This window comes from Budorcas taxicolor, chromosome 24 (assembly GCF_023091745.1).
Source record: "Budorcas taxicolor isolate Tak-1 chromosome 24, Takin1.1, whole genome shotgun sequence".
In the NCBI taxonomy this organism is placed as follows: Eukaryota; Metazoa; Chordata; class Mammalia; order Artiodactyla; family Bovidae; genus Budorcas; species Budorcas taxicolor.
The window spans coordinates 36,925,087-36,949,445 of NC_068933.1; the positions used below are offsets into that span (position 1 = coordinate 36,925,087).

At 45.9% G+C, this 24,359-nt stretch overlaps 1 protein-coding gene across 1 annotated transcript; it reads right to left on the minus strand.

The window, feature by feature from the left end:
* Window positions 1-1,090: 1,090 nt before the first annotated feature.
* CHRNA6 (cholinergic receptor nicotinic alpha 6 subunit) lies at window positions 1,091-14,227 on the minus strand. The gene is made up of 6 exons (XM_052661440.1): window positions 14,149-14,227; window positions 11,843-11,982; window positions 6,060-6,104; window positions 4,796-4,905; window positions 3,717-4,695; window positions 1,091-1,222 (listed from the first exon to the last, which is right to left on the minus strand). Exons 1-6 carry the CDS (start codon window positions 14,225-14,227, stop codon window positions 1,091-1,093), a joined length of 1,485 nt encoding a protein of 494 aa, XP_052517400.1.
* Window positions 14,228-24,359: the final 10,132 nt, after the last annotated feature.

Sequence of the window (24,359 nt, forward strand, 5' to 3'; positions counted from 1 at the left end):
AGTCTCAGCTACGCAGAGCAAGTGGAAACGGCTAAGGAGGAGAGATACCATTTGGACCCACAGCAAAGGTGGCTCCAGGTCCGCCAGCCAGAGCTCACCATGCTCTGCATTGCTCTGGTCACATTCCCCGCGTGACCCCTGGCCCTGGAGATCTCCGTGTTTATGACTTTTCCTAAAAAGCTCTGTGTGTGGACAGAGCCTATTTCTGAGTCCACGGCATGCCTCCCACAGTGCTGGTCCCCGCTGAAGTCTCTTGCCAGATGAATCGAATTACATACAGGGGAACGGTGGGAGGGGAGGGAAGAACTGGGAGTTGGGATTAGCAAATGGAGTATATATAGAATGGATAAACAAGGTCCTACTGTACATCACAGGGAGCTATATTCATATCCGACAATAAACCATAGTGGAAAAGAATCTGCAAAAGAACAGATATGTGTGTGTGTGTGTGTGTGTGTGTGTGTGTGTGTGTATAACCGAGTCACTTTGCTGTGTAGCAGAAACTCACACGACATTAAAAATCAACTATACTTCAATAAGATTTCTTTCAAAGGGTAGACCGACTACCCGCTGTTCCTTTTTACCAATTACTGTGTCGAATGATGCCGCAGCGTGGGCTCCACGTCACAGAGACAAGCACGAGAAAGCAAGCACACACAAGGTCACGGGTGCTGCCGGCGTCAGCAAGTCCAAGATCCAAAGTTGCATGTCTGGCAGGTGTCGTTATACTGAGAAGTATATAAACCGGAGAAGCAGAAGAACACCTCTTAGCGTGGCTCAACATTGATTCCATGTCTCACTGGACTGCTGGACTGTGGGTCAATCATGTCCCTGGAAGCCAAATGTGTACAGACAAGAGAAGCCTGTGGGGGCTGCCAGCTCTGGGCTCCGGTATGAGGTCCCAGACCCTGGGGTCTTAAAGCACCCCTCTGCACTCCCAAGGGAGGGCCATCCAGGCTTGCCATTGGCAGTAAGGCCCTCTTTTTCTATCTAGATGGGGACCTGGTGGGAGGTTTTCTTTCCATTTCCTGGTGATGGGGGAATAAACACAGCGTCCGTACATTTCTGAAGATGAGGGGAAAATCCATGCTTACGAATGCCCTGTGTTCCCCAGGAGCGGCTGGAGAAACAGCCCTGCAGTTCCAAAGACACAGACGATTATAAACACCCACAGGAACACCCTGTCCACCACCATGGCCACGTACTTCCAGTCGTCCTCTACCTGAAAGGCAAAACATCAAGCATCTGTAAAAACTGAAAACCATGGGAGATAAGCTGCCTCCTTTGCACAGAAGATTCGCTGACGATTTTTAAAGCAAGTATCCCTACAATTCTGGTTAACCCGTGTCTCCTCCGTAGTGCACACAGAGAACAACCGTTTGCCTGCAGATGGAGGGTGCGTGTGCGCCATCAGTCCTGGGGCAGAAGGCTGCAGTCAGCAGGCTCCCGCAGGGCACACAGGGCTTCTTCTGACTGCAAGTGTGTGTGTGTGTGTGTGTGTGTGTGTGTGTAGGTCGCTCAGTCAAGTCTGACTCTGTGACCCCGTGGACTGTAGCCCCCCAGCCTCCTCTGTCTGTGGGATTTTCCAGGCAAGAACACCAGAGTGGGTTGCCATTCCCTTCTCCAGCCTGGCTGCAAGTAGCAGCAATGAAAGAGCTGCTCAGATTGCTCCATTCTTGCATCAACTGAGAAAAAAGCACAACCTGAAAGTTGAGAATTAATTTATTTTTAATTGGAGGAAAATTGCTTTACAATATTGTGTTGGTTTCTGGCGTCCAGCAACTCGAATCACTCATAATTATATGAATGTAAGCCTCTCCCTCTTGAGCCTCCCTCCCCTCCCCTCGAGAGTTATGTTTTATTCGGTGGATTTTATGAGGACTTCAAGCCTGGGAGGCAGCCTCTGAGATCGCTCTGAAGGACTGCCCTGAAGAGGTAAGGGAGGAGCCAGGATAATAAGGGATTGGCCTTTTGGCTGAGATCGCAGACGGTAAAGCGTCTGTCTATGATGTGGAAGACTCAGGTTCGTTCCCTGGGTTGGGAAGATTCCTTGGAGAAGGAAATGGCAATCCACTCCAGTACTGTTGCCTGGAAAATCCCATGGACCAAGGAGCCTGGTAGGCTACAGTCCATGGGGTCGCAAAGAGTCGGACACGACTGAGCGACTTCATGTTCATGTTCACGTTTGCAACAAAGACCAGGTAGTCAGAATACCAGATGATGTTGCAGAACATTCTGTTGCATTTGACTGCCACAGTCATCCTTTGATGTTTCAACTGCCTAGTTTTTGTTGCAAAACCTCCTATATATCCTAGCTCCTCCCTACCCAATCTCTTGGGATAAACCATAATGGAAAAGAATACTTAAAAAGAATGTATATGTATATGTTTAACTGAGTCACTTTGCTGTACAGCAGAAACTGGCACAACATTGTAAATCAGCTATCCTTCAATTGTTTTTTAAGTTTTTAAAAAGATTACTGTTAATTAAGGAAAATCAGGCATCTCAAGTTAATGAATTTACTGCTTTTCTATAGGTGGGAAGAGGCAAGAGTCTGGGCCTACGGAAATCATTCCTTGGATGTGCACCTTAACTGTCTAGGGCCAGTATCCCACTTTCTCCATCCTGAGGCCCCTCAGGGTGCACAGCTGGGGTTGACGGCAGTGACTGAAGGCTTGACGGCTGCAGCATCCATTGTTAACTGATAGAGTGGGACATTTTTCACCCACTCTTGTCATGAGCACCGTGGAACCTCCTGACCCTGCGGCAAGTCCAGGAACTGGGTTTGAGGCAGCAGAGGGTGGGGGATAAGCCCTGCAGGATGATGGTCCCCCATCAGGAGCCAGCAGCCCTCTAGACCCTGGCATCACTCTAGAGTGGAGAGTTCCTTACACTTCTCCTGCCCTTCCTGTTCCCAACCTCCAAAAGCCCTACCGGGTGGTGCTGAAGTCCGAGCAACTGTCCCCTAGGTTTGACGAAGGTGTCCTCACAGAAGGGAGTCCCAGGCTCACCTGCTGCTGATACAAACCCCCCTCCACCTGTGTGACACGCACTCACTGTCCTCCCTGGCACCAATGGGCAGACTTCAGGTCTGCGATGTCCTTTTGTTAGGAGATATGGATGCTGGCAGCTGCCATCAGGTCAGACCCAGACCCCTGGCATGAGTTTCCAGAGGCGCCTAGCTAGTCATCGTGATGGGATGGAAAGTTGGCATACATTTCTTGAGCTCTCTCTCTGGAGGATGGGGAGGCCTGTCCTGCTATAGTTAGGCCCTGGGCAGCAGGAGCCAACTGAGTTGATGCTAAAAGTATCCCCAAAGCTCATTCAACCAGCACCTGCATCCCCATCAGGTCTAGTGAGTGTGATTGGAGCTGCAGCATTCCGTCCTGTCCCTCGTCTGGCTATTCCTTCTCCCAGCCTTCCTTAAGCAGGGGCTCTCAGTCTAACTAAACCAAGACTTCCCTGAGTGTTTATTTTAAGCAGATGGCACTTGAGTTGACAGTTCTGGAGGCGAAGATTTGCTCTGAGGCTTCCCCTTACTCCATCCCTTCACCAGGGCAGTTCACCCATAACTGCAGCCTCACAGAGCTGGATCTCAGGGCACCCACTCTCTGACTGTCTTGCAAACAGAACTCACACTGGAGCTCTGACTAGGGTTCTGCGCAGGGCCCCTAGGACTGCCACGGGCGGACAGGCTAGAGGGCTCACGCATTTACCTCCTTCGTTTCATTTTGGTTCTTCATGTTTTCCGCTATGAAGTGAACACTATCGATGACGTCTTCGACTTCAGGCGAGAGCTCCGAATTTTCAGCCGTCCACTGTAAAGGCTGATGACTTGATCTTCTCTTGCTGGTGGCAGGGCCACCGGATCTGTGACAGTGGCAGCATTCTTTAAGAAGTCTGGGCTCTTTGTGGTGCTCAAACTTGACTTTGGCAGGCCTACTGGAGACTCCTTTGGGGTTTCTATCAGCTCCTGCCTCCTTCATCTTGTCCAGAGGCCTCTTCATCATCAGGATCTGGGGTAACAGCCGGAGGAAGACCGCCTTCACCCACGTGGGCATGTTGTGAGTGGTCGGGGTGCGATAGTGGATGTTCAGCACAAACACCGTCACCACGATGGACAGGGTGACGAAGATCATGGTGAACAGCAGGTATTCGCCCACCAAGGGGATCACGAGAGACGTGGACGGGATGGTTTCTGTGATCACCAGCAAAAACACAGTCAGAGAAAGCAGCACTGAAATGCAAAGGGTCACCTTTTCACCACAGTCAGAAGGGAGGTAGAAGACCAGCACAGTGAGGAATGAAATAAAGAGGCAGGGGATGATCAGATTAATGGTGTAAAACATCGGGAGCCTCCTGATATAGAAGGAGTAGGTGATGTCTGTGTATATCTCTTCACAACAGTTGTACTTGATGTCATGCTTGTAGCCAGAAGCGTCGACAATTTCCCACTCACTGTTCTCCCAAAACTCATTCATGTCCACTTTAGAGCCAATGATTAGAAGGTCAATTTCAGCTTTGTCGTAAGTCCAGGAACCAAATTTCAGGGAACAATTTTGATGGTCAAAAGGGAAAAAAGTGATGTCCATAGGACAGGAACTCTTAAAAATCGCTGGTGGAGTCCAGGTTATCATGCCATCGTATTTAAGAAGAGCTTTTGTCTTGCCTTCGACTTGGAAGTTGCCGACCGCACTGCAAAGTAAATCAGACACTGTTAGTGACTCCCCCGTGCTTCGGGTCCGCCTGCGCCAAAGGCAACTTAGGAAAAAGACTGGCTGTCGGGTGCACATACTTGTTGTAGAGAACGATGTCGGGCTTCCAGATCATCTCGGCAGGAACACGGAGAGTCTCAATGCCGTCATATTCCGTGGGGTCCCAACGCAGTTTATAATCATTCCAGATCTGAAGGAAGTAGGAGTCAAGTTTTAAAAATCGTTCACTTTCTTCTAATGTTAATTCTATATTGGCTCAACAGTTTTTTGAAAAGGTTTTTATTTGGAGAGTACATGGTTTAATCAGTCATTCCATCTAACTCTTCCTTTTGCTCTTAATCTTTCACGCAGATTTTGCAATAAACCTATCATCATACTATCTTTTACTATTAGAAGTGGATTGTTACTGGAGTTTGAACATAGTCCTTGGAATGTAGAAATGCACAGTGCAGGAGACCCTGGTTTGATCCCTGAGTTGGGAAGATCCGCTGGGAGAAGGGATAGGCTACCCACTCCAGTATTCTTGGGCTTCCCTGGTGGCTCAGCTGGTAAAGAATCCACCTGCAATGTGGGAGACCTGGGTTTGATCCCTGAGTTGGGAAGATCCCCTGGAGAAGGGAAAGGCTACCCACTCCAGTATTCTGGCCTGGAGAATTCCATGGACTGTATAGTCCATGGGGTCGCAAAGAGTTGGACATGATTGAGCGACTTTCACTTTACTTTGGTTTCTACCAAAAGCTGGTGGATTAAACTCGAGGGGAACAAGGTGGTTCAGCTGATTGGGGCAAAAATAGGTTATCCACTGGATATTAGATATGTATCTATTGATTATTGATTAGCTGGTCAAGTTTATAGACTCAGTGTCCAAGTTCCATAGACTATGTTCAATCTCTAGTAGCAATCCATCTCTGATAATAAAAAGATACTAGGATGATAGGTTTATTACAAAATCTGCACAAAAGATTAAGAGCAAAAGGAAGAATAAGATGGCATGACTGATTAAACCAAATAGTGGGAATCTATAAGCCACAGCAGAATCAAAGAGCGGGGAAGCATCTGGCTCTGGAGCTCAAGATACAAACGAAAATCGGAGACCCAAGAGCAGAAACCTTCAAAGGACAGAGTCGATGAGAACTTTATCCCTAGGTTCTGCCCCTGAAGCTTGCAGCCAGGCAGCTGTTGCCAGATTGAGCTTTGGGCTCTGGAGATAGATAATATTTTATACTCTGTCATAAACTGGAGATGGAAAGCGGGCGTGCTAGTGGATTTTATCCCCTGGACATTATTGAACTGGCATGTCAGTGACATAGTTCCCAGAGAAGAGTAAATGACATAGACACATACGTGACGTAGCCACAAGTTGGTTTCCATGATCTGGTTTACTTCATCCTGGGAAGAGGAAACAATGCTTTTTTTAGCCTCAAATGTACCTGCTAAGAGAAGTGAATCTTAGAGCAAAAATCACAACTAAAAGGAGTTGAGCTGAGTTCATGCTAATGGAGGAAAACAAAGAAGACTGAACAGGCAACTTATAAAAACCAACCAAAAATACAATATTTCCACACTGGTCCCCACCCTGTTGACTTCGAAAGGAAATGTGGCTTTACTACTGTCTTTCAAATCTGATTGAAGCTTCACTTTTTCTGTGAAGGCTTTCTGACCTCTGCAGCCCACAAAGCCTTCTGATCTCATGAAAGAAAAGAAGGGAGAGAATGGAGAGTGGGAGGAGGGAGGGGACATCCAGCAGATGGTGGGGGGCATCACTGTTTTCGTGATCTTCTTCCCCAGCTCTGCCCCAGCACCCTCTAGGCTCTCAGTCCTGAGTCCAGCCACTCCTCAAGGTGTCAGCTCAGCTCACCACGGAGCCTTCCAGCTGGATCCTGCCATCCCCACAACACATCTCTCACTCCCAGCCAAGCCACTGCAGATTGCTTCACTCATTCATTAACAAATATTTATTGAGTACCTACTATGTGCTCTATAAATGCTGGGGTTACAGAAATCACCAGGATTGGAAAGTACCCCTACCTACGTGTGTCTAATGGAGAAGGGAATGGCAACCCACTCCAGTATTCTTGCCTGGGAAATCCCATGGACAGAGGCACCTGGTGGGCTACAGTCCATGCAAAGAGTCGGACACAACTAAGTGACTAACACACACATGTGTATCTAAGCTTTTAGCTGAGGAGACAGAAAATCAAAAATAGATATATGATACAATGTAAGACGCTTCCCTGGTGGCTCAGATGGTAAAGAATCCGCCTGCAATGCAGGAGACCCATGTTCGATCCCTGAGTTGGAAAGATCCCCTGGAGAAGGGAATGGCAACCCATCAGTGTTCTTGTCTGGAGGATCCCCATGGACAGGGGAGCCTGGCAGGCTACAGTCCATGGGGTCACAAACAGTCAGACACAACTGAGCAATACACACACACATAATGTAGGGCAGTGATAAGTCTAATGGGAAAAAATAAAGAGGGATTGAGTGGTGTGTGTGTGTGTGTGCGCGCGCACGTGCATACACATTCCTTTTAAACGGGGTGAAGCAGGAAGGCTTCTCTGAGGAGATGGTTTAAGTAAGTACCTAAATGACCTGCAGAGGGTCACGGAGCTCTCTGGAAGAAATGCATTCCAGGCTGACATCCCAAATGTAATGTGCTCCTAAGTAGCTACCACCTCCCAGTGGAGTAGATACTGAAGACACATCCAGAACCTTCAGCAGCCTCACAGTGCAACGCTAGGAGGCTGTTGATGGTCACTAGCGCAGCCGTGGGTTCCCAGCACCTACCAACGTTTCTGCCCAGACACATGAGCACCTTCCAGAGAGAACAGCTCACAGCTTGGGGAGCGGCAGCCGCGTCGCACCCCAGCCCACTGGGTTTCGCTGAGCTGCTCTGCGGCTCCACGGCCCCCAGAAAACGCTCCCTGGAGACCTCATCAGCTTCCTCCTCCAAACAGGTTTGTGTCAAGTCACGGGAAGCCCCAGGGTTTTCAAAAGTTTCCTTAATGGCTTTCTATTGGTCAGAGCAGGCAAAGAAATGGACTATGCTTGTCCATGACTTTACAGTTACCCACGTCTAAGGACAGTGCCTTCTGTTCATAGGAGGGTCACCTTGTGACCTGCAGATTCCAGCAGGGGCCTTGTCAATAAATCCATCGGCTATCAGTTGGGAGCAGACTAGCTCTGCAGCCCAGAAAGCTCTCAGAGGTAACAGTTATAAACATCTTCCAAAGACTCTTCCTCTCTGTCCACGAATATACTGCTCAGAGAACCAGAGCACACTGTGAGCTAGAACGCTGTGTTCAGAGGATTAAAATCAGCTGGCAATAGCATCCAGTATCCCTTCTCCCCATCTGTACTTCCACAGCCTGGCAGAGCTCCAGGTGGTGTGGACCTGTTTCATGGAGGGTAGACATCCCCAGAGATGTCAGCCAAATTTATGGATGAGGACCTGGTCGGGAAATCTCATTCTCCATCCAGTGTCAGACCACACCAACGGCCATGGGAACTGCTATCAGACAGTGCAGGCAAAGGATGCCTGAGACCCCCACAGTGCCACCCCCCATTCTTGGAACCATCACCCTGTGTCTCTCTCTTGGGAAAATAAGTGAGTTGACACCTTGATTGAATTAAAGGATTGGAATTACAGTTTTAAGTGGACTCGATTCTGGAGCAGCAGCAACAGGTTCAGAGGCTGAGATCAGAAAGGCCAGGTGGGCTACATTTTGAAAGCCTTCCGGTTTGTCATTTCAGGTATGCCAGGCCACCAAAAACACAGGCCAGGGGCTCTGTCCTGGCTCCATGAGAGGGGGCCATAGAAACACTCCTACTCTGAAGATCCTTCAGTCAGTAAACTTTGCGGCCAAGGTCATTCCTTGCAGCAGCAAACACCCTCTGTGTAGAGTTCTCTGGTGCTCCAAGGCCAAGTGTGAGGCTCAAACAGCAGCAGATGGCCTCGAATCTTCTAGAAGGGAGTTGGTAATTGCACACCTGGGCTTTATTGCATCACAGTCACCCCCAGGCCTCACCACGACTCAGGGGCGACCATGCATATGGCCCTCAGGGACTTCTGGTGCTCCGCTTGAGAACAGGTAGCCTCCAAAATGCTAATTAGGACTGTGATAGTAATATCGGACAAAGTAACTCAGAGGAAAAAAATTTCTAAAGACAAAGAGGGGCATTAAGTAATGACAGAAGATGTAATCCCATAGGAAGACATAATGATCCCAACTGTATGCACCGAAAACAGAATTATATGAAACAGAAACTGATAGAGCTGCAAGAAGAAACAGATAAATCCCGTTACAGTTAGAGATTCCCAGCAACCAATAGAATTACTTGACAGAAATCAGCAAAAATAGGGAAAATCTGAACAACAGGATCTAATCGATGTATACAGACACGCCACTCAAAACCAGCAGAACACACCCTTTTCCAAGCACGAATGGACTGTTAACCAAGATAGATCATATCCTTATCATGAGCCATCAAACAGACCTCAAAAAATTTAAAAAGTTGGAATCATAGTGTGCTTCTTACCATAATGGAATCAAACTAGAAATCAATAACAAAAAGACAACAGGAAAGTCTCTAAATCCATGGAAATTAAGTTTCTAAATAAGCCATGAGTCAAAGAGAAGGTCTCAAAGGGAAGCTTTTAAAATACATAAAACTGAGTGGGAACAAGACCATAAGACATCAGAATATGAGGGACACAGATAAAAACCGTTCTGAGAATAAAATTGGTAGCTAAATGCTTACATTAGAAATGAGAAAGTGGGAAGTTGGGGCTAGCAGAAGTAATTTATTCAATATAGAATGAATGAACAACAGGTTCTACTGTATAGCACAATATCCTATGATAAACCATAGTGGAAAAGAATTTTTTTTAAAAGTGTATATATATTATATATATCTAACTGAACACTTTGCTGTACAACAGAAATTAATACAACATTGTAACACTAAAGAAATGAGCAGAGGCTTCCCTGGTGGCTCAGTGGTAAAGAATCCACTTGCCAGTGCGGGAGACATGGGTTTGATCCCTGATCAGGGAAGATCCCACAAGCTGTGGAGCAACTAAGCCCATGCGCCGCAGCTACCTAGTCTGTGCTCCAGAGCCTGTGAGCCACAGCTGCTGAAGCTGAGTCACTCCAGAGCCCGTGCTCCGCAACAGAGAAACCACCCCCTGAGAAGCCCTCGCACCATAACTAGAGTAGCCCCTGCTAGCCGCAGCTAGAGAAAAGCTCGAGCAGCAATGAAGCCTAAGTGAATAAGTTCATTTAGCACAGCCCGAAATAAATAAGTGCATAAAATTATTTTTAAAAAAGGGACCAATGGACTCAATGCTAATTTAAAAAAATAAAAATGAGTGGTCCCATCTAGGTGGGAGAAAACATCTGGCTGATTTTTTTAAAATCAGTGTTTACCAGCGTATACACACTTCCAGCCTGGGCCAGAAGCCAGAGGATGGGCCAGGGTCAGCCCGGCCCCCTGGGAAGCACGGGCTGGAGAAACATGGTGGGTGGGCCCAAGACTTCAGATCCTTCTCTGAGGCCTTCCCCCTAGGCACGCCTGGAGCCACCACCGTTTCTCCCAAGCAAAGCTGAGCAGAAGGAGGGCTCCTCTGTCTGCGGCTGCCTCCCCACCCCCATCCATGTGCCATCTGTCTGTACACCACCGTCTCACAGATGCTTCGCATGCCCCTCAGGAGCCTGCCTATTCCTAGAATTTGGTCCACGTCCATAGCCTCGGGCCAGCCTGCCCCTGCCACGCCTTGGAGCCCAGAACCCACCCGGTACTGGGGCACCAGGCCCCACACCTCCTCTGCCAGCACCTAGGTGCCAAGATTGTTCAAAACGAAGAACTCTCATCCTCCCTGTCCTTGAACAGGGTACCAATTAATTTAAATGAAGACCTCCAAACAGCCCTCTGCTTCTCAGGACTTGATGGAACCCTGTATAAAAGACAGTGAACTTCCTCTTTATCCCGTAACACAGGAGGCTTAGAGCAATTCGCTTGTAGGGTAAAGCAGGCGTGAGCGTCGGGGTTAACCAGGCTTGACTGAGCTGCAGCGCTGCCATCTGTGATCATGTGTCACTGGGAACGTGGCTGACCTGAGCTGCTCTCTCCCCAGCTATAAGATGCAAAGGACAGCCACAAAGTGTAGACACTGGTACATAATAAGTGCACAATGAAGTCAACTCCTTTTGTATTCCCCCTTCAACTGCCCCCCTTCGCCTCTTGGCTTCATAAACTGGTTCTGAGAACATTCCCAGAGATACACTACCTTAACAGATACAAATATATTACTTTGCCAACAAAGGTCCATCTAGCCAAAGCTATGGTTTTCCAGTAGTCATGTATGGATGTGAGAGTTGGACCATAAAGAAAGCTGAGTGCCGAAGAACTGAGATGCTTTCGAACTGTGGTGTTGGGGAAGACTCTTGAGAGTCCCTTAGACTGCAAGAAGATCCAACCAGTCCATCCTAAAAGAAATCACTCCTGAATATTCATTGGAAGGACTGAGGCTAAAGCTGAAACTCCAATACTCTGGCCACCTGTTGCAAAGAACTGACTCATTTGAAAAGACCCTGATGCTCGGAAAGATTAAAAGCGGGAGGAGAAGGGGATGACAGAGGATGGGATAGTTGGATGGCATCACTCAATGGACATGAGTTTGAGTAGACTCTGGGAGTTGGTGATGGACAGGGAGGCCTGGCCTGCTGCTGTCCATGGGGTTACAAAGAGTCGGACATGACTGAGTAACTGAACTGAACTAAACAGAAATAATGACAGCATCCTCGGGGGAGTGGACCCCTTGCAATGGGCCAGCTTTGAAGGGCCGGTACTTCGTAGATTCTTGTTGGTTCTTTTTTTTTTTTTTTTAAGTTTTTGCTTTTTTTTTTTTTTTTTGCTGAGCCACATGGCTTGTGGGATCTTAGTTTCCCGACCTGAGATCAAACCTGGGCCCTTGGAGTCCAACATGGAGTACTGCCCACTGGATTGCCAGAGAATTCCTTTAAATCCCTTTATTTACCCCCGTGCAGTGAGTGGCAATTGCTCGGACCCCTCAGAGTTGGAGCCCCTTGAGGCCACGTGGTACATGGTGACCCCCTCGCACTTACCACATTGGCCAGCTGTGTGATGGCCACTTCAAAATACACGGTGATCGGGTCGGAAACATTCTCCACGGGCCTGATGAACTGGTTATAATGAGCGAACAGCTTGTGAAAGAGCCTCTCCTCCGATGCGCAGCCTGCACAGCCTTTGGGCCAAACAGAGGGAGGAGTTAGAGAAGCAGAGAGCATGCCCATGGGGAGGTTCCAGGGCCTTCCCTCCCCAGGAGGCAGGCATGGGCATCAACGGCCCCCGGGACACCGTCACCTGGTCACCTGGCCCTCTTGGCCAGGCTCCTTGCCTTTGTCATGGAGATGTCAAGATTAGGGCCTGTGTCTCAGGACTGGTGAGAGGGTGAACAAAGTGATGCTGGGAAGAGTGCTTCCAAGTGGGTGGTCGGCTCCATCACTGAATAGAACTCACCGGCTCGCTGATCTAGTAACTACAGTCCTGAACTTCCCTGGTGGTCCAGTATAGTGGTAAGACTTCCTGCCAATGCAGGGAACGTGGGTTCCATCCCGGGGACGTGGGTTCAATCCCTGGTCCGGGAAGATCCCGCATGCCTCGAGGTAACTAGGCCTGTGCACCACGACTCCTGAAGCCTGTGAGCCCTAGAGTCTGTGCTCCACACCAGGAGAAGCCACTGAGAAGCCCCACAGTTAGAGCAAGCCCACCCACAGCAGTGAGGACCCAGCACAGCCAAAAATTAATTCATGAATTAAATTAAAAAAAAAAAAAAAAGTCCTGCTCTTTCTTGACAAAGGACTGATCTGACTGGCCTTTGTTTCTACAACCAGAAGGGTGTGTAGCTGGGGCAACTTCATCGAACAAACTCAAATAGCTATCAAGTTTATTAAGGTCTTAAGCCCTCCTCCTTTTAAAAATCAACTTTCAACTTCAGTTACCTTGGAGATGTGTGAGAGCGCAACGTTTCTAAGGGAAATTTTGCTGGAAATGTTTTTTAAAGAACCCCCAAAGTTCTTAAGCAATAGCTCTTTCAGTCATTCAGTTTCAGACTATAACATAATCATATTTCTTTGTATTCTCCCAAGAATGCATTAAATGTAGGTTACTTGCCTTCATTTGACATAATTCATCTCATTAATACCCTTTTCCTATTTTTCCTCATAGAAGTCAAATTTGAGACCTGAGATATTAGGCTAAAATTTCCCAAAGGGATTTATGCCCTGAAAGAAAAAAAAATTTAAGGGGTTGCACAACTTACTAGGCAAAAGCAAATGGAATGGTAGCTGTTACACGGCTAAATAAAAACTGTTCTTTGCCAAATGCATTTGGAACCATGGAAACATTGAGATTTCAGCAGGAGAGAACAATTTTTTTCTTGAATTTTTTATTTTGTGTTGGGGTATAACCGATTAACAATGCTGTGATAGTTTCAGGGGAACAGCGAAGGGACTCAGCCATTCATATACACGTACCCATTCTCCCCCAAACAACTCTCCCGTCAGGCTGCCACACAACACTGAGCAGAGCTCCATGTGCTAGACAGCAGATCCTTGTTGGTTACCGATTTTAAATACAGCTGTGTGTACATGTCCATCTCAAACTCCCTAACTCCCCCTTCCTCTAGGCAACCACATTGCCTGCCATCTTTATTAATAATGATAAAGATATTTCTCCATAAAACAGGTAATACAAAAATCCTCCTGTTCCCTATTTTCCTCCTTTAAGATTTTACTTTTCTTCTGAGACATTTCAGATGAACCCTCCATGAGTCTTGACAAGCAAATCCCTGCAAAGGAAACCATACGTGGAGGTGTGGCTTTGCAGACATGGACAGAGGAGCAGCTGTCTAAGTCCTAACTTTGAAAATGAATGACCTTCCTCTTGAGACATACCCCAGGACAGGAATATAACATATTTCCCCAAACAAAGGCAATTACCTACAAAACGAAAGGTTCCATAGATTGAGGAATAGTATCAGCTAATAAACCACAGTTCTGAAAAAACATATAAATACAGAAAAAGAAATTGAATACATCCATGGCAAAGATAGACAGGAAACTGTACCACTATTACTGTTGTGTATTTTCATTGGGAAAATAAAATAAAATATGGTTTGCAAAGTTTTCTTGTTCTCTCCTCCCCATTCCCTCCAATCTCATTTTGCATGTTAAGTCAATCAATTAAAAATGAATAGGTTAATTAACAGCTGTTTGAGGAGTAACTCCTGTACAAACACTCTCCATATTTATCCATAGAGTATCCCATCTCTGCTCAGTGGCACACAAATAGAAGCGTATATACACACAGCTAAAAAGGGAATACGAGAAAAAGCAGAAATAAAACCTACCTTTAAAGCACAGTGCAAATACACACCACCAGACACACAGCGCAAAGCGAAGGACTCCCTGACCCCCGCAGGGCAGCATGATGAAAACACTCTGATTTCTTGTCCCAGTCAAAGGATTATGGAAAACAAAGAGCTCTCAGCCAGCCACTCACACTGGACTTTAAATCACCAGTCCACTGCAGTCCCAGTGTCTTCCATGAAATGAAAACCTTCACAAATATAACACAGTTGTTCCCAATATCAGAGGCTGAAGCCAACCAAAAGGGCAAACCCAAAGGACTCAGTCTGATAGCAGATGAGTCATCTCATCTCCTGACACTCTAGACTGCTTCTCGTGCAGGAGCGAAGAGGAGGAGAAGCGGGAGGGGCGGCTGGGCGGACAGCCCCGAGCAGGGATGGAAAACTGTCGTGGTTAGTGCATCTTTGCCAAGCATCGTTTCCCAGCCACGGTCCTGAGGGCAGTGAACACACCTTTCCTGAGCTGCAGCTGTAGGTAAAGTGCCTGCCAGGTCCCAGTGTGTGTATTCTGATTCACTGAGTTCCCTAGCCCATCGGGGCTTAACCTTGTTACCAGAAAACGTTCTAAAATAGGAGTCCCTGTTAGGTGTGGCTCTGGGAGAACAGAATTAATTTGGTTTTGTCTGACTTCTAGTGCTGGGTCCTTCTGAGCTCAGAGATCATCCTACAGGGACTAGAGATCAGCCTCCTGAGAACGAGACGAATGAATACTGAACACAGGATGCCAACTGGACTGTTCTACGTTTATTTAGACATCCTTGTCACCAGCTCATTTCCTTATCATTTGCGTCTTTCCTCTGTAAGTTATGTCAATAAGTCTCTGATGAATTATGCTTTCTGGCCAGATTTTGGTGTTGGTTAAGGGTGAGTTAGCAGCAAGATGAGAAGACAGCCTACAGAATGGGGAAATTTATTGGCAAATCAAAAAAGGGGTTCCTATCCAAAATATGTAAGGAACTCATAAAACTCAAGGGCAAATGAATAAATCCCAGTTGAGAAATGGTCAAAGGACCTGAATAGACATTTTTCCAAAGAAGACACAGATGGCCAATGGGTATATGAAAAGGGGCTCAAGCTCACTAATTGTCAGGAAATGTGAATCTAACCACAAACAGGTATCACCTCCTACCTACCAAGATGATGTTGTAAGAAGACAAGAGATAATAAGTGTTAGTGGAGAAAAGGGGATCCCTGTACAGTGTTTGGAATGTAAATTGGTGCAGTCACTCTGGAAAACAGTAGAAAGGTTCCTCAAAAATTAAAACTAGGACTACCATACGATCTAGCAGTCTTACCTCTGGGAATACATCCAAAGGAAATGAAAGAAGTTTCTCAGAGCAATATCTGAACTCCCATGATCGTTGCAGCATTATTATTCACAAGATATGGAGACAACCTGCTGTCCCGCGATGGATGAATGAATGAAGTTGTGATACACATACCTGTGTGCATATAACAGAATATTATTCAGCCATGCAAAAGAAGGAAATCCGTTTGCGACAACACGGATGAACCTGGAGACATTAAGCTCAGTGAAATAATCCAGAGGCCGACAAATACTGTATGATTTCATGTGCACGTGGAATCTAAAAAATTCCAGACTCACAGAAGCAGAGCGTAGAATGGCATGTTGGTAGGAAGTGGGACAGGGGTGATGACGTGCTGTTGGTCGAAGGGCAGAACCTTTCAGTCATAGATGGGTAAGTGCTGGTGATCTAATTTATAGCACGGTGACTACAGTTACCATATCTTTGAAATTTGCGAAGAAAATAGATCTCAAGTGTTCTTACCACCCCCTCAACACAAATGGATCATGATGATGTGAATGATGCATTAGGCTAACCATGGTGCTCATTTCACAATATAACATATGTCAAACCGTCACTTGGAACACCTGAAGTATACACACTTTCTATTGGTCAATTACACCTCGCTAAAGCTGAGGGGAAAGAAAAGGAGTAAGACCGAAGATGATGCCCCAGGGTCCTCCCATCCAAGCATTCCATGACGTTATCACGGCCACTACACTCAGCAACTGTGCAGACTTCAGACTAACGGTTTCCCTCTCAATTACACTGGCCTTGTATCTCCAGGAAGAACGGTCGTTTATTTAGCACCAGACTTAGACCAGGTACTGGGCTGGGTGTCTCAGATATGTCTCCTTAAGATGTTAGTCAGTCTCCTTGAAGCACAGGGCCTTTTGTCCTTTGCCAAAATGTCATGAGGAGTTTGCAGAAAGAGTATCTGGACAACACTTTACCGTGATGGATGAAAAGCCATCACATACCCCGAAACGGGGCTACGCCTCTCTAGTTTTTAGGGTAGAATCCAAACCAGGTTGGCTATTTTCAAAGTACCAACAACATTCTCTACTGTTTCTATTTCTCAGGCTTTGATGGATTTGTCTTCCATACTTTCTAACAGACACACACTGCAGCCTCGCAGGAAAGCTGGTATCTCATGTCTTTTGTTTTGTCCAACCACCCTTCTATGTAGCCATCCCCTGTCAGCTTAAAGAGCCCCTCTAGAGGAAGGATTCTGATGGGATTCATCCAGAATTGGCCTTTCTTCCTTCCAGGAGCATGCAGATGTCTGTCCCCGGTGCTAAGGTGCAGAGTGGGGGATGGGGGGACTTTGTGGGTGGGAGGGGGTCACAGAGGGACCTCACCAGAGGTGAAGGAGGCAGAAGAAAGAACATGGACTTTAGAGTCAGACAGGTTTGGATTCTGGCCCCAGCACTTAGCATCCCCTGAGACCTGCCATTATCAGACAGATGTGATTAAATTTGGCAACAGAAATCCTTTAATCTCTCTCTATCCAATTTTTCACGGAATTTTTACTCACTCTCTTACCAGTACAAATAAGTAACATGATTAAGTGAATCTACAGCCTGAACATATTTTTAAAATATTTCTTAAAATGTTTAAAATAGTTTAAAATATATTTTAAATATTTTCAGGAAGAGTATATTTTAAAAGCTTGTAAAGTAAATGCATTCTCCCATTCAAAGAAAATATTTAAACTATCCCCTTATTATCAGAAAAATGCTTGAATTTTGTCATTGAATTATGGACTTCAAACCATTTTTGAAAATTACAGAGAAAGAGGTTAAGACCAAGCATACAGGGGAAAACAAGCACAGTTTCAAAGAAATTTTTTTTTTAATTCAAGTAATAAAAGTTTAAAGACAGTGTGTCTTTTTCTGATGTTGCTGTACTGTTTCAGCTTCACATTCTGTGATTAGTTTTTGCTTCGCCTTATTGAACCAGCTGAATGTTTCATGTTACTGATCATGGTTTATGGAGGTGGAAAGGCTCCCTGGAGGTGAGAGGTTAATTAACATGGGAAGAGCTGGGGTGTTTCTCCTTCCCCCACTTAACCTGCACCCTATCACCTCCTCCTTCCTCTCGGCCAGTTCCAAAGGGAAAAAGGAAGAAGAGGTGGATCTTAACTTTCTTCAAGACCATATCTGATAAAGACTATGGATTCTGTGCCCCCATATGTGTCAAACACCATGTGTCATATAATTCCCGGGGGTTCCAGAGCTTTGGAGGGCAGTCCTGGGTGGGAGCAACTGCAACTGGTTCCATCGTCTTCCCAGGATCTGTCCCCAGTCACTCCACATCCTCCGTTTTTCTTTTTTTGGGTTGTTGATTATTTAGTGACATGTTATTTAGCAGGCCAGGCTCTTCTGTCCATGGGATTTTCCAGGCAAGAATACTGGAGTGGGTTGCCATTTCCTTCTCCAGGGGATCTTCCTGACCCAGAGATTGAACCCAGGTCTCCTGCACTGCAGGCAGATCTAAATGTTTATTAATATTTATTAATTTTATTCATAAATAAATTTATTTAGAAATAAAATATTTATTAATATTCTCCTTATAGCATGTGTGCCACCGTATTGAGCACTGTTGTTAATATCATTGCGGGTCTTGGTTGGAGCAAAATAGTTTTAAGGGCTCAAAAAAAAATGGCAGTTTATCTGAACAATATACATGACTCCACAAGCCATGCAACATCTACACATCCTCTTTTTTCAGAATAACATATTCTAAAGAGCTACTGTGTCAGGAAATTAGGACTTCCCTGGTGGTCCAGCTGTTAAGACATCAAGCTTCCATGCCTGGGGGCAGGGGTTTAATCTGTGGTCATTGGGATTTTCATCATGGTGCAGAAAAAAAGAGGTTAGCACCTTAAAAAGCTAATGTGTCAGGAAACTGACAGGCTTCAGAGACTAATTGTTGGCTTCCTCTTTGGATTTTATCCATAGAAGTAAACTTCAATTTGGAGGTTTTCTTCAGGGGGGATAAAAGTGATACTGGTTAATATGAAACTTTTTTATTAATATATTTTAAGCTTTTCCCTCCCTAGCTGCTAAATTAAAGCTATTGCCTCATTCTGCTCTACAAATAAGGGAGACTATTTGATACGGTTCTGTAAAATTGGTTATGTTCTTATTTGAAGTTTCAGGGATTTGGGGCATAGAAACTGCATGAATGAACATTTCATTGACCTTTTTCCCGCTGTCAGTTCTCTTTAAACTCAAATGAGAAGACTCTTCAGTTTTCCCTAAAGAAATGTAAAGGAAATAACCTTTTAAACATGTATTATTTATAAATCCACTGCAGCAAAACATCTTCAATAATTTAATGATCCCATATGCTTGGCTTTACTTTTTTTTTTAAACTGTCATTAAACACTCACATGTTTAATATCCCTAGTCAGTAGCATTTCAAATCCACCCCACTTGACATTTCCCACACAAGAAAAATAAAATAGCTAAAGGGTAATATTCAAATTATGTGGTCATTTTAGACCACAGAGAAACTTTTAATAAACAGCTCATAAGAGAGGCTCAAATGAACTGTACATCGCCCACATTTTGTCCATGTAAATTTTAAGAAATAGAGAAAGCCTTAGAACTTGGGCTGGGGTCAAGCAGTAAAAGCAGGAACCTCGTTGCAATGTTCAGACATTGAGTAATAATGATGGCTCTCTCTCAGCACTTCTTATCCAGTCATGAGGCTATAAGCCCTGTATCATCTCTGTTTTGTTTTAATCCACATGGCATTCAGCAGAAGTGAGACCCAGTTTTGTTAAGTGAGGATGTTGGCACTCAGACAGTCCATCATAGCAGCCACATGGCTGAGTTAGGATTCCAGTCTAGGTCTGTCTAAATCTAGAGGTAATGCTTTCACCTTAAAACTACACTCAAGTGCTTTTAGATTCATGAATACTTTATAAACCTGATGTATTTTTAGAGGGTTGTTACTGAAATGGGCCATGGTTAGCACTAACTTCGTTATTATTCCCAGCGCATCCCTCCTGTGAGCTGGGAAGGTCAAGGCTAATTTGTGCAGGGAGTTGAAATGATGGACACAGGACCAGACACGAGTGAAAGCCCAGGGGATTGCCCTGCTTAGGGCTCAGGTGAGCTCCCTACTCCAGGAGCGTGGGTACAGCCACGTCCATGTTTGGGGGTGCTGTTGCTGGCTATGCTGTGAACATCACTAAGTACCATGCTCTTCCAGCCAGAGTGATTCCTGCCCAGGACATTGGGAATTTTCTAACTTCCCCAGACTTTTCACTGCACTAAATGGGTAGCAATGATCTCTGGGTCTAACACAGGAGAAAGAAATGTGCTTAAATCATAAATGCCCTCAGAGGAAGAATCAGTTCAAGGTGACCATTGTCTAAGGGCCAGCAGTTATGGTCATAGAATAGATTCCACTACAGAAGACCCAGCTCTATGATTAGAAATAGAAATAACAATACCAATCAGTATTAGTCTCCCAGGGGCTGCTATAACAAATTACCACGAACTAGGTGGCTTAATGTAACCGGAAGTTTTTCTTCCATAATTCCCGAGGCCAGCAGTCCAAAGTCAAGATATGGCCAGGAGCACACTTCCTCTGAAGGCTTGAGGGGAGGATCCATCCTCTCCTCTTCCAGTTTCTGGGGGCTCCAGGTGCTCCTTGGCTTGTGGCACCAGCACGCCCCCCTCTGCCTCTATCATTACATGGCCTTTTCCTGTCTGACTGTGCTGTCCCCTTTTGGTCTCTTGTAAAGAAAGTGGTCATACAATTAAGATCCTACTGGGTAGTCCAGGCTAAACTCATCTCCAGATCCTTCACTTTAATCACATCTTGTAAAAACTTTCTAAAAAAAGGTCACATTTCAGATGAATGGAGGAAGAAGATGTGGTCCATGTGTACAGTGGAATACTACTCAGTCATAAAAAGGACGAAGCAGTGCCATCTGCAGCAACATGGATGTAACTAGAGAGTATCATAATAAATGGGGTAATTCAGACAAAGACAAGTACCATGTAATATTACTTATATGTGGAATCTAAAATATGATACAAACGAACCTATCTATGAAATGGAAACAGAAAACAGACGTAGAAAAGTCTTGTGGTTACCAAGGGTTACCAAGGGGAAGTGGGTTGGGAGAGGAAAGGAGTTGGAGGTTGGGATTAGCAGATGCAAGCTTCTATGCAGAGTATGGATAAACAGCAAGGTCCTACTGTATAGCACATGGAACTATATCCAATATCCTGTGATGAACTGTAACAGAAAAGAATATATAATATAAATAAATTCAGTTATATATATATATATCTGAGTATATATACTCACTTTGCTGTACAGCAGAAATTAACACATGCATTGCAAATCAACTATACTTTAATAAAAATAAATAAATTTTCAAGAAGTTTTCAGATTAATGATTTATAGCTAACAACAACAACAACAAAAACCCCACCAAAGACAGACAGTCGCATTCACAGGTACTGGGGTCAGGACATGGGCACATTGTTTTAGGGGCCACCGTGTACCCCACTACAGCATCTCACAGCGTTGTGATGAGGATCTAATCAGAAGTTGTATGTAATAGCAGCTACTGATGTACCATAGGGGCAACGCACATTCACTTTCTTCTTTCGTAGAGCAACATTTCCATGTGTTCAACAGACCTGGGGGAGCAGTGGGAAGACCCAGGAAGCAAGAGTGCTTTTTCCCACAGGGATACAGGTTTCTTATTCTTTCAAAGAAGAAAATCTGAGAAGTCACTTAGATGACGGTTCCTGATGTACATGCATGTTAACTGCATGCTAAGTCGCTTCATCGGGTCCAACTCTTCACAGCTCTACAGACTGCAGCCTGCCAAGCCCCTCTGTTATGGTTCTCAAATGTCGGAGTGCCTCAGAATCCAGGTGGGAAGATAGTCTTAAAAGGTCGGACTCTGGCCTCATCCTCAGATATTCTGATCCACAGGCCTGGGGTCGGGCCCAGAAGCTGCATCTTTAAAAAGCTCCCAAGCTGATCCCGATGCAGGTGGTCAACCCCACTCCCCTGAGGAAGTCCTCCAGAGAGCTGCCGGAAGGTTCCCACACAGCCGATCCTCAGAACACATCTCTGATATTATAGAGTCAGACATTTCTGGGACAGACACATCCCAGCAAATTTGTATGTCACAAAGCAAAAACCTATTCTGAAGTTGCCATACAGGCCCTGTGTTGGAGGTAAAAAAAAAAAGGCTCATTTGACTTCAGCATTGACCAAGTCCTACTACCTTCTGGGCACAGTGACAGACACTGAAATATACCTATAGAAAATGCATATTTATTTTTTCAAGTACCCATGGCACATTCACAAAAACTGACTTCTTATTATGGCTCAGCTGGTAAAAAATCCTCCTGCAATGTGGGACACCTGGGTTCAATCCCTGGGTTGGGAAGATCCCCTGGAGAAAGGAACAGCTACCCACTCCAGTATTCTGGCCTGGAGAATTCCATGGACTGTATAGTCCAAGGGGTTGCAAAGAGTCGGACACGACTGAGTGACTTTAAATGTAAAATGTAAATGTAAAATGACCTCTTATTAGGAACCAAAAGCATCTCAACAAGTAACAAAGAATATACATCATACAGAAGATTCTCTGTCCATGAAAAAGTGAAATAGAACATCATCGACTCCATCATCGACCCTCAATGTCCCTTTCTGGCAGGTGTTAAACATCATCTCAGCCTTTTATTTTTTAGGTTGGGGCAGGTGAAACCAATAAGGAACAGAGCCCTTAGGTCTCAGGTGTCACCAGCTGGAGCATAACTGAGATCGTCTTAACCCCAGGTCCCGATGGCACAGTGACACCTGCCTCCAGCCATGCAGAGGGCAGCGTGCCCCTCAAGCCTGTCACCCCGGCTGCTGTCGATGCTCCCTTGGGAGCTCAGCCGTCCTGGGCATTTCTGCTGCTTTGCTGAGCTCGACTGTCTTCCCCAAAGCCAGAGAAGATCTGAGTCTGAGACCGTGGGAGACAGCTGGAGGGATGGGGCAGGGAGGAGGAGGCCGGGCCAGGGGTGCCCAAAGAGCCTTCCCCTCTGCCCCGGCCCCCAGCGGCAGCCTCCATCTGCAAAGCCTGGCACCTTCTATTCCGGAGCCCCACAGCAGAACTCCTGCCTCTTCGTCACCCCAAAAAGGCAGAGGCCCCAGTACCCGTCTGTGGCTGGGAAAGCTGGGGCAGAGGGAGGCTGCCAGGAGACGCATGTCCAGAGGGAGCCGTGTGAAGAGACTGGAAGGGATGAGCGGGAGGAGGGGGTATCCACGGCAGACACTGAAGTCCTCTCGGGGTGGATGGCAGGCCCCTGCCAGCTCACTCACTATGCCAGCTCACAGATGAATTCTTCAGTTCAGTCGTGTCTGACTCTTTGCGACCCCATGGACCGCAGCACACCAGGCTTTCCTGTCCATCACCAACTCCCGGAGTTCACCCAAACTCATGTTCTTGGAGTCGGCGATGCCATCCAACCATCTCATCCTCTGTCCTCCCTTTCTCCTGCCTTCAATCTTTCCCAGCATCAGGGTCTTTTCAAATGAGTCAGCTCTTTGCATCATGTGGCCAGAGTACTGGAGTTTCAGTTTCAGCTTCAGCATCAGTCTTTCCAATGAACATTCAGGACTCTGAATATTTAGGATTGCAATGAATATTCAGAACTCTTAAAGGAGATCAAACCTGTGGGAAAGGAAGTGGACTGTGGTCCAAAAGAGGCCATCGATGCAGCATGCTAGAGGCTATCGGGTGGAGTTGAGAGATCTGCTGACGTCTACCACTGGCCCCCTTCGCAGGGAGTCCCTGGTGGAGTGAGTTTACCTGTCCAGGCTGCCGTTTCTTCCTTAAGACGAGGTGACACAGCCAGTGGACACAAGGCCCTGTCCCGCTCTCAGCTGCATCCAGCAGAGACAAGAGCAGATGCTTGGTGGTAACCTTGGTAGAGCCTAATGAAGCGGCCTACTGTTAGAAGGCATCAGAGCACTACCATATCAGTTCCACTTCTTCCCTTCCCTGGTGGCTCAGACAGTAAAGAATCTGCCAGCAATGAGGTTTGATCCCTGGGTTGGGAAGATCCCCTGGAGGAGGGAATGGCTACCCACTGCAGTATTCTTGCCTGGAGAATCCCAAGGACAGAGGAACCTGGTGGGCTGCAGTTTATGGGGTTGCCCTAATGCTTTACACTCTTCCCTAAACGTTACCTGGAGAGGGAATGATACTGGAGACTTATGAAGAATTAGCTATATGAGTCAGCCATGCAACAGAGCTGCCACGGATCACATCCAGAATGAGACCGTCCAAAAGTGTCAGCAAACTAAATGAGCGATATTACCGGTGTATTATGGTTGGGCTTAAGTATTCCCAAACCCCCCACCCCACCATGGCCTTGCAGGGTGAGCAAAGAGAAGAAGCCATCCAAGCAGGTTCTGAACATCGTAAGAGCATACTTTCTATCAGTTGGTAACATCCAGATGCCCAGAAAAGCTAAAAGTAAACACACACACACACATAGTGAAATGAATCAACCACCATGGTATATCCCTTATCTGGCTCTGCCTTTTTTTTAACGTCTTAGAGCAGCCACCTTAAATCCTGAATTTTATCATTTAATTCAAATACTCTCTTGAGATGTATGTTAAATCATGGTAAAGTTAATAACATTTCTTGAGAAAATACATAGAATAAGTCTGTTGAGGCAAGAATAAAGTTGCATGTAGATTGCGTGACTACTTACCACTTTGTACAGTTTAAAATTTCAGTGTCAAAGGCTGGAGACCTTAACAGAGGTGCCAGAATTTTCTCTGGAAAATTAGCCAAATATCTCTCAAAGTGTTTTCACGTTTGACTAATTTTGATTACAT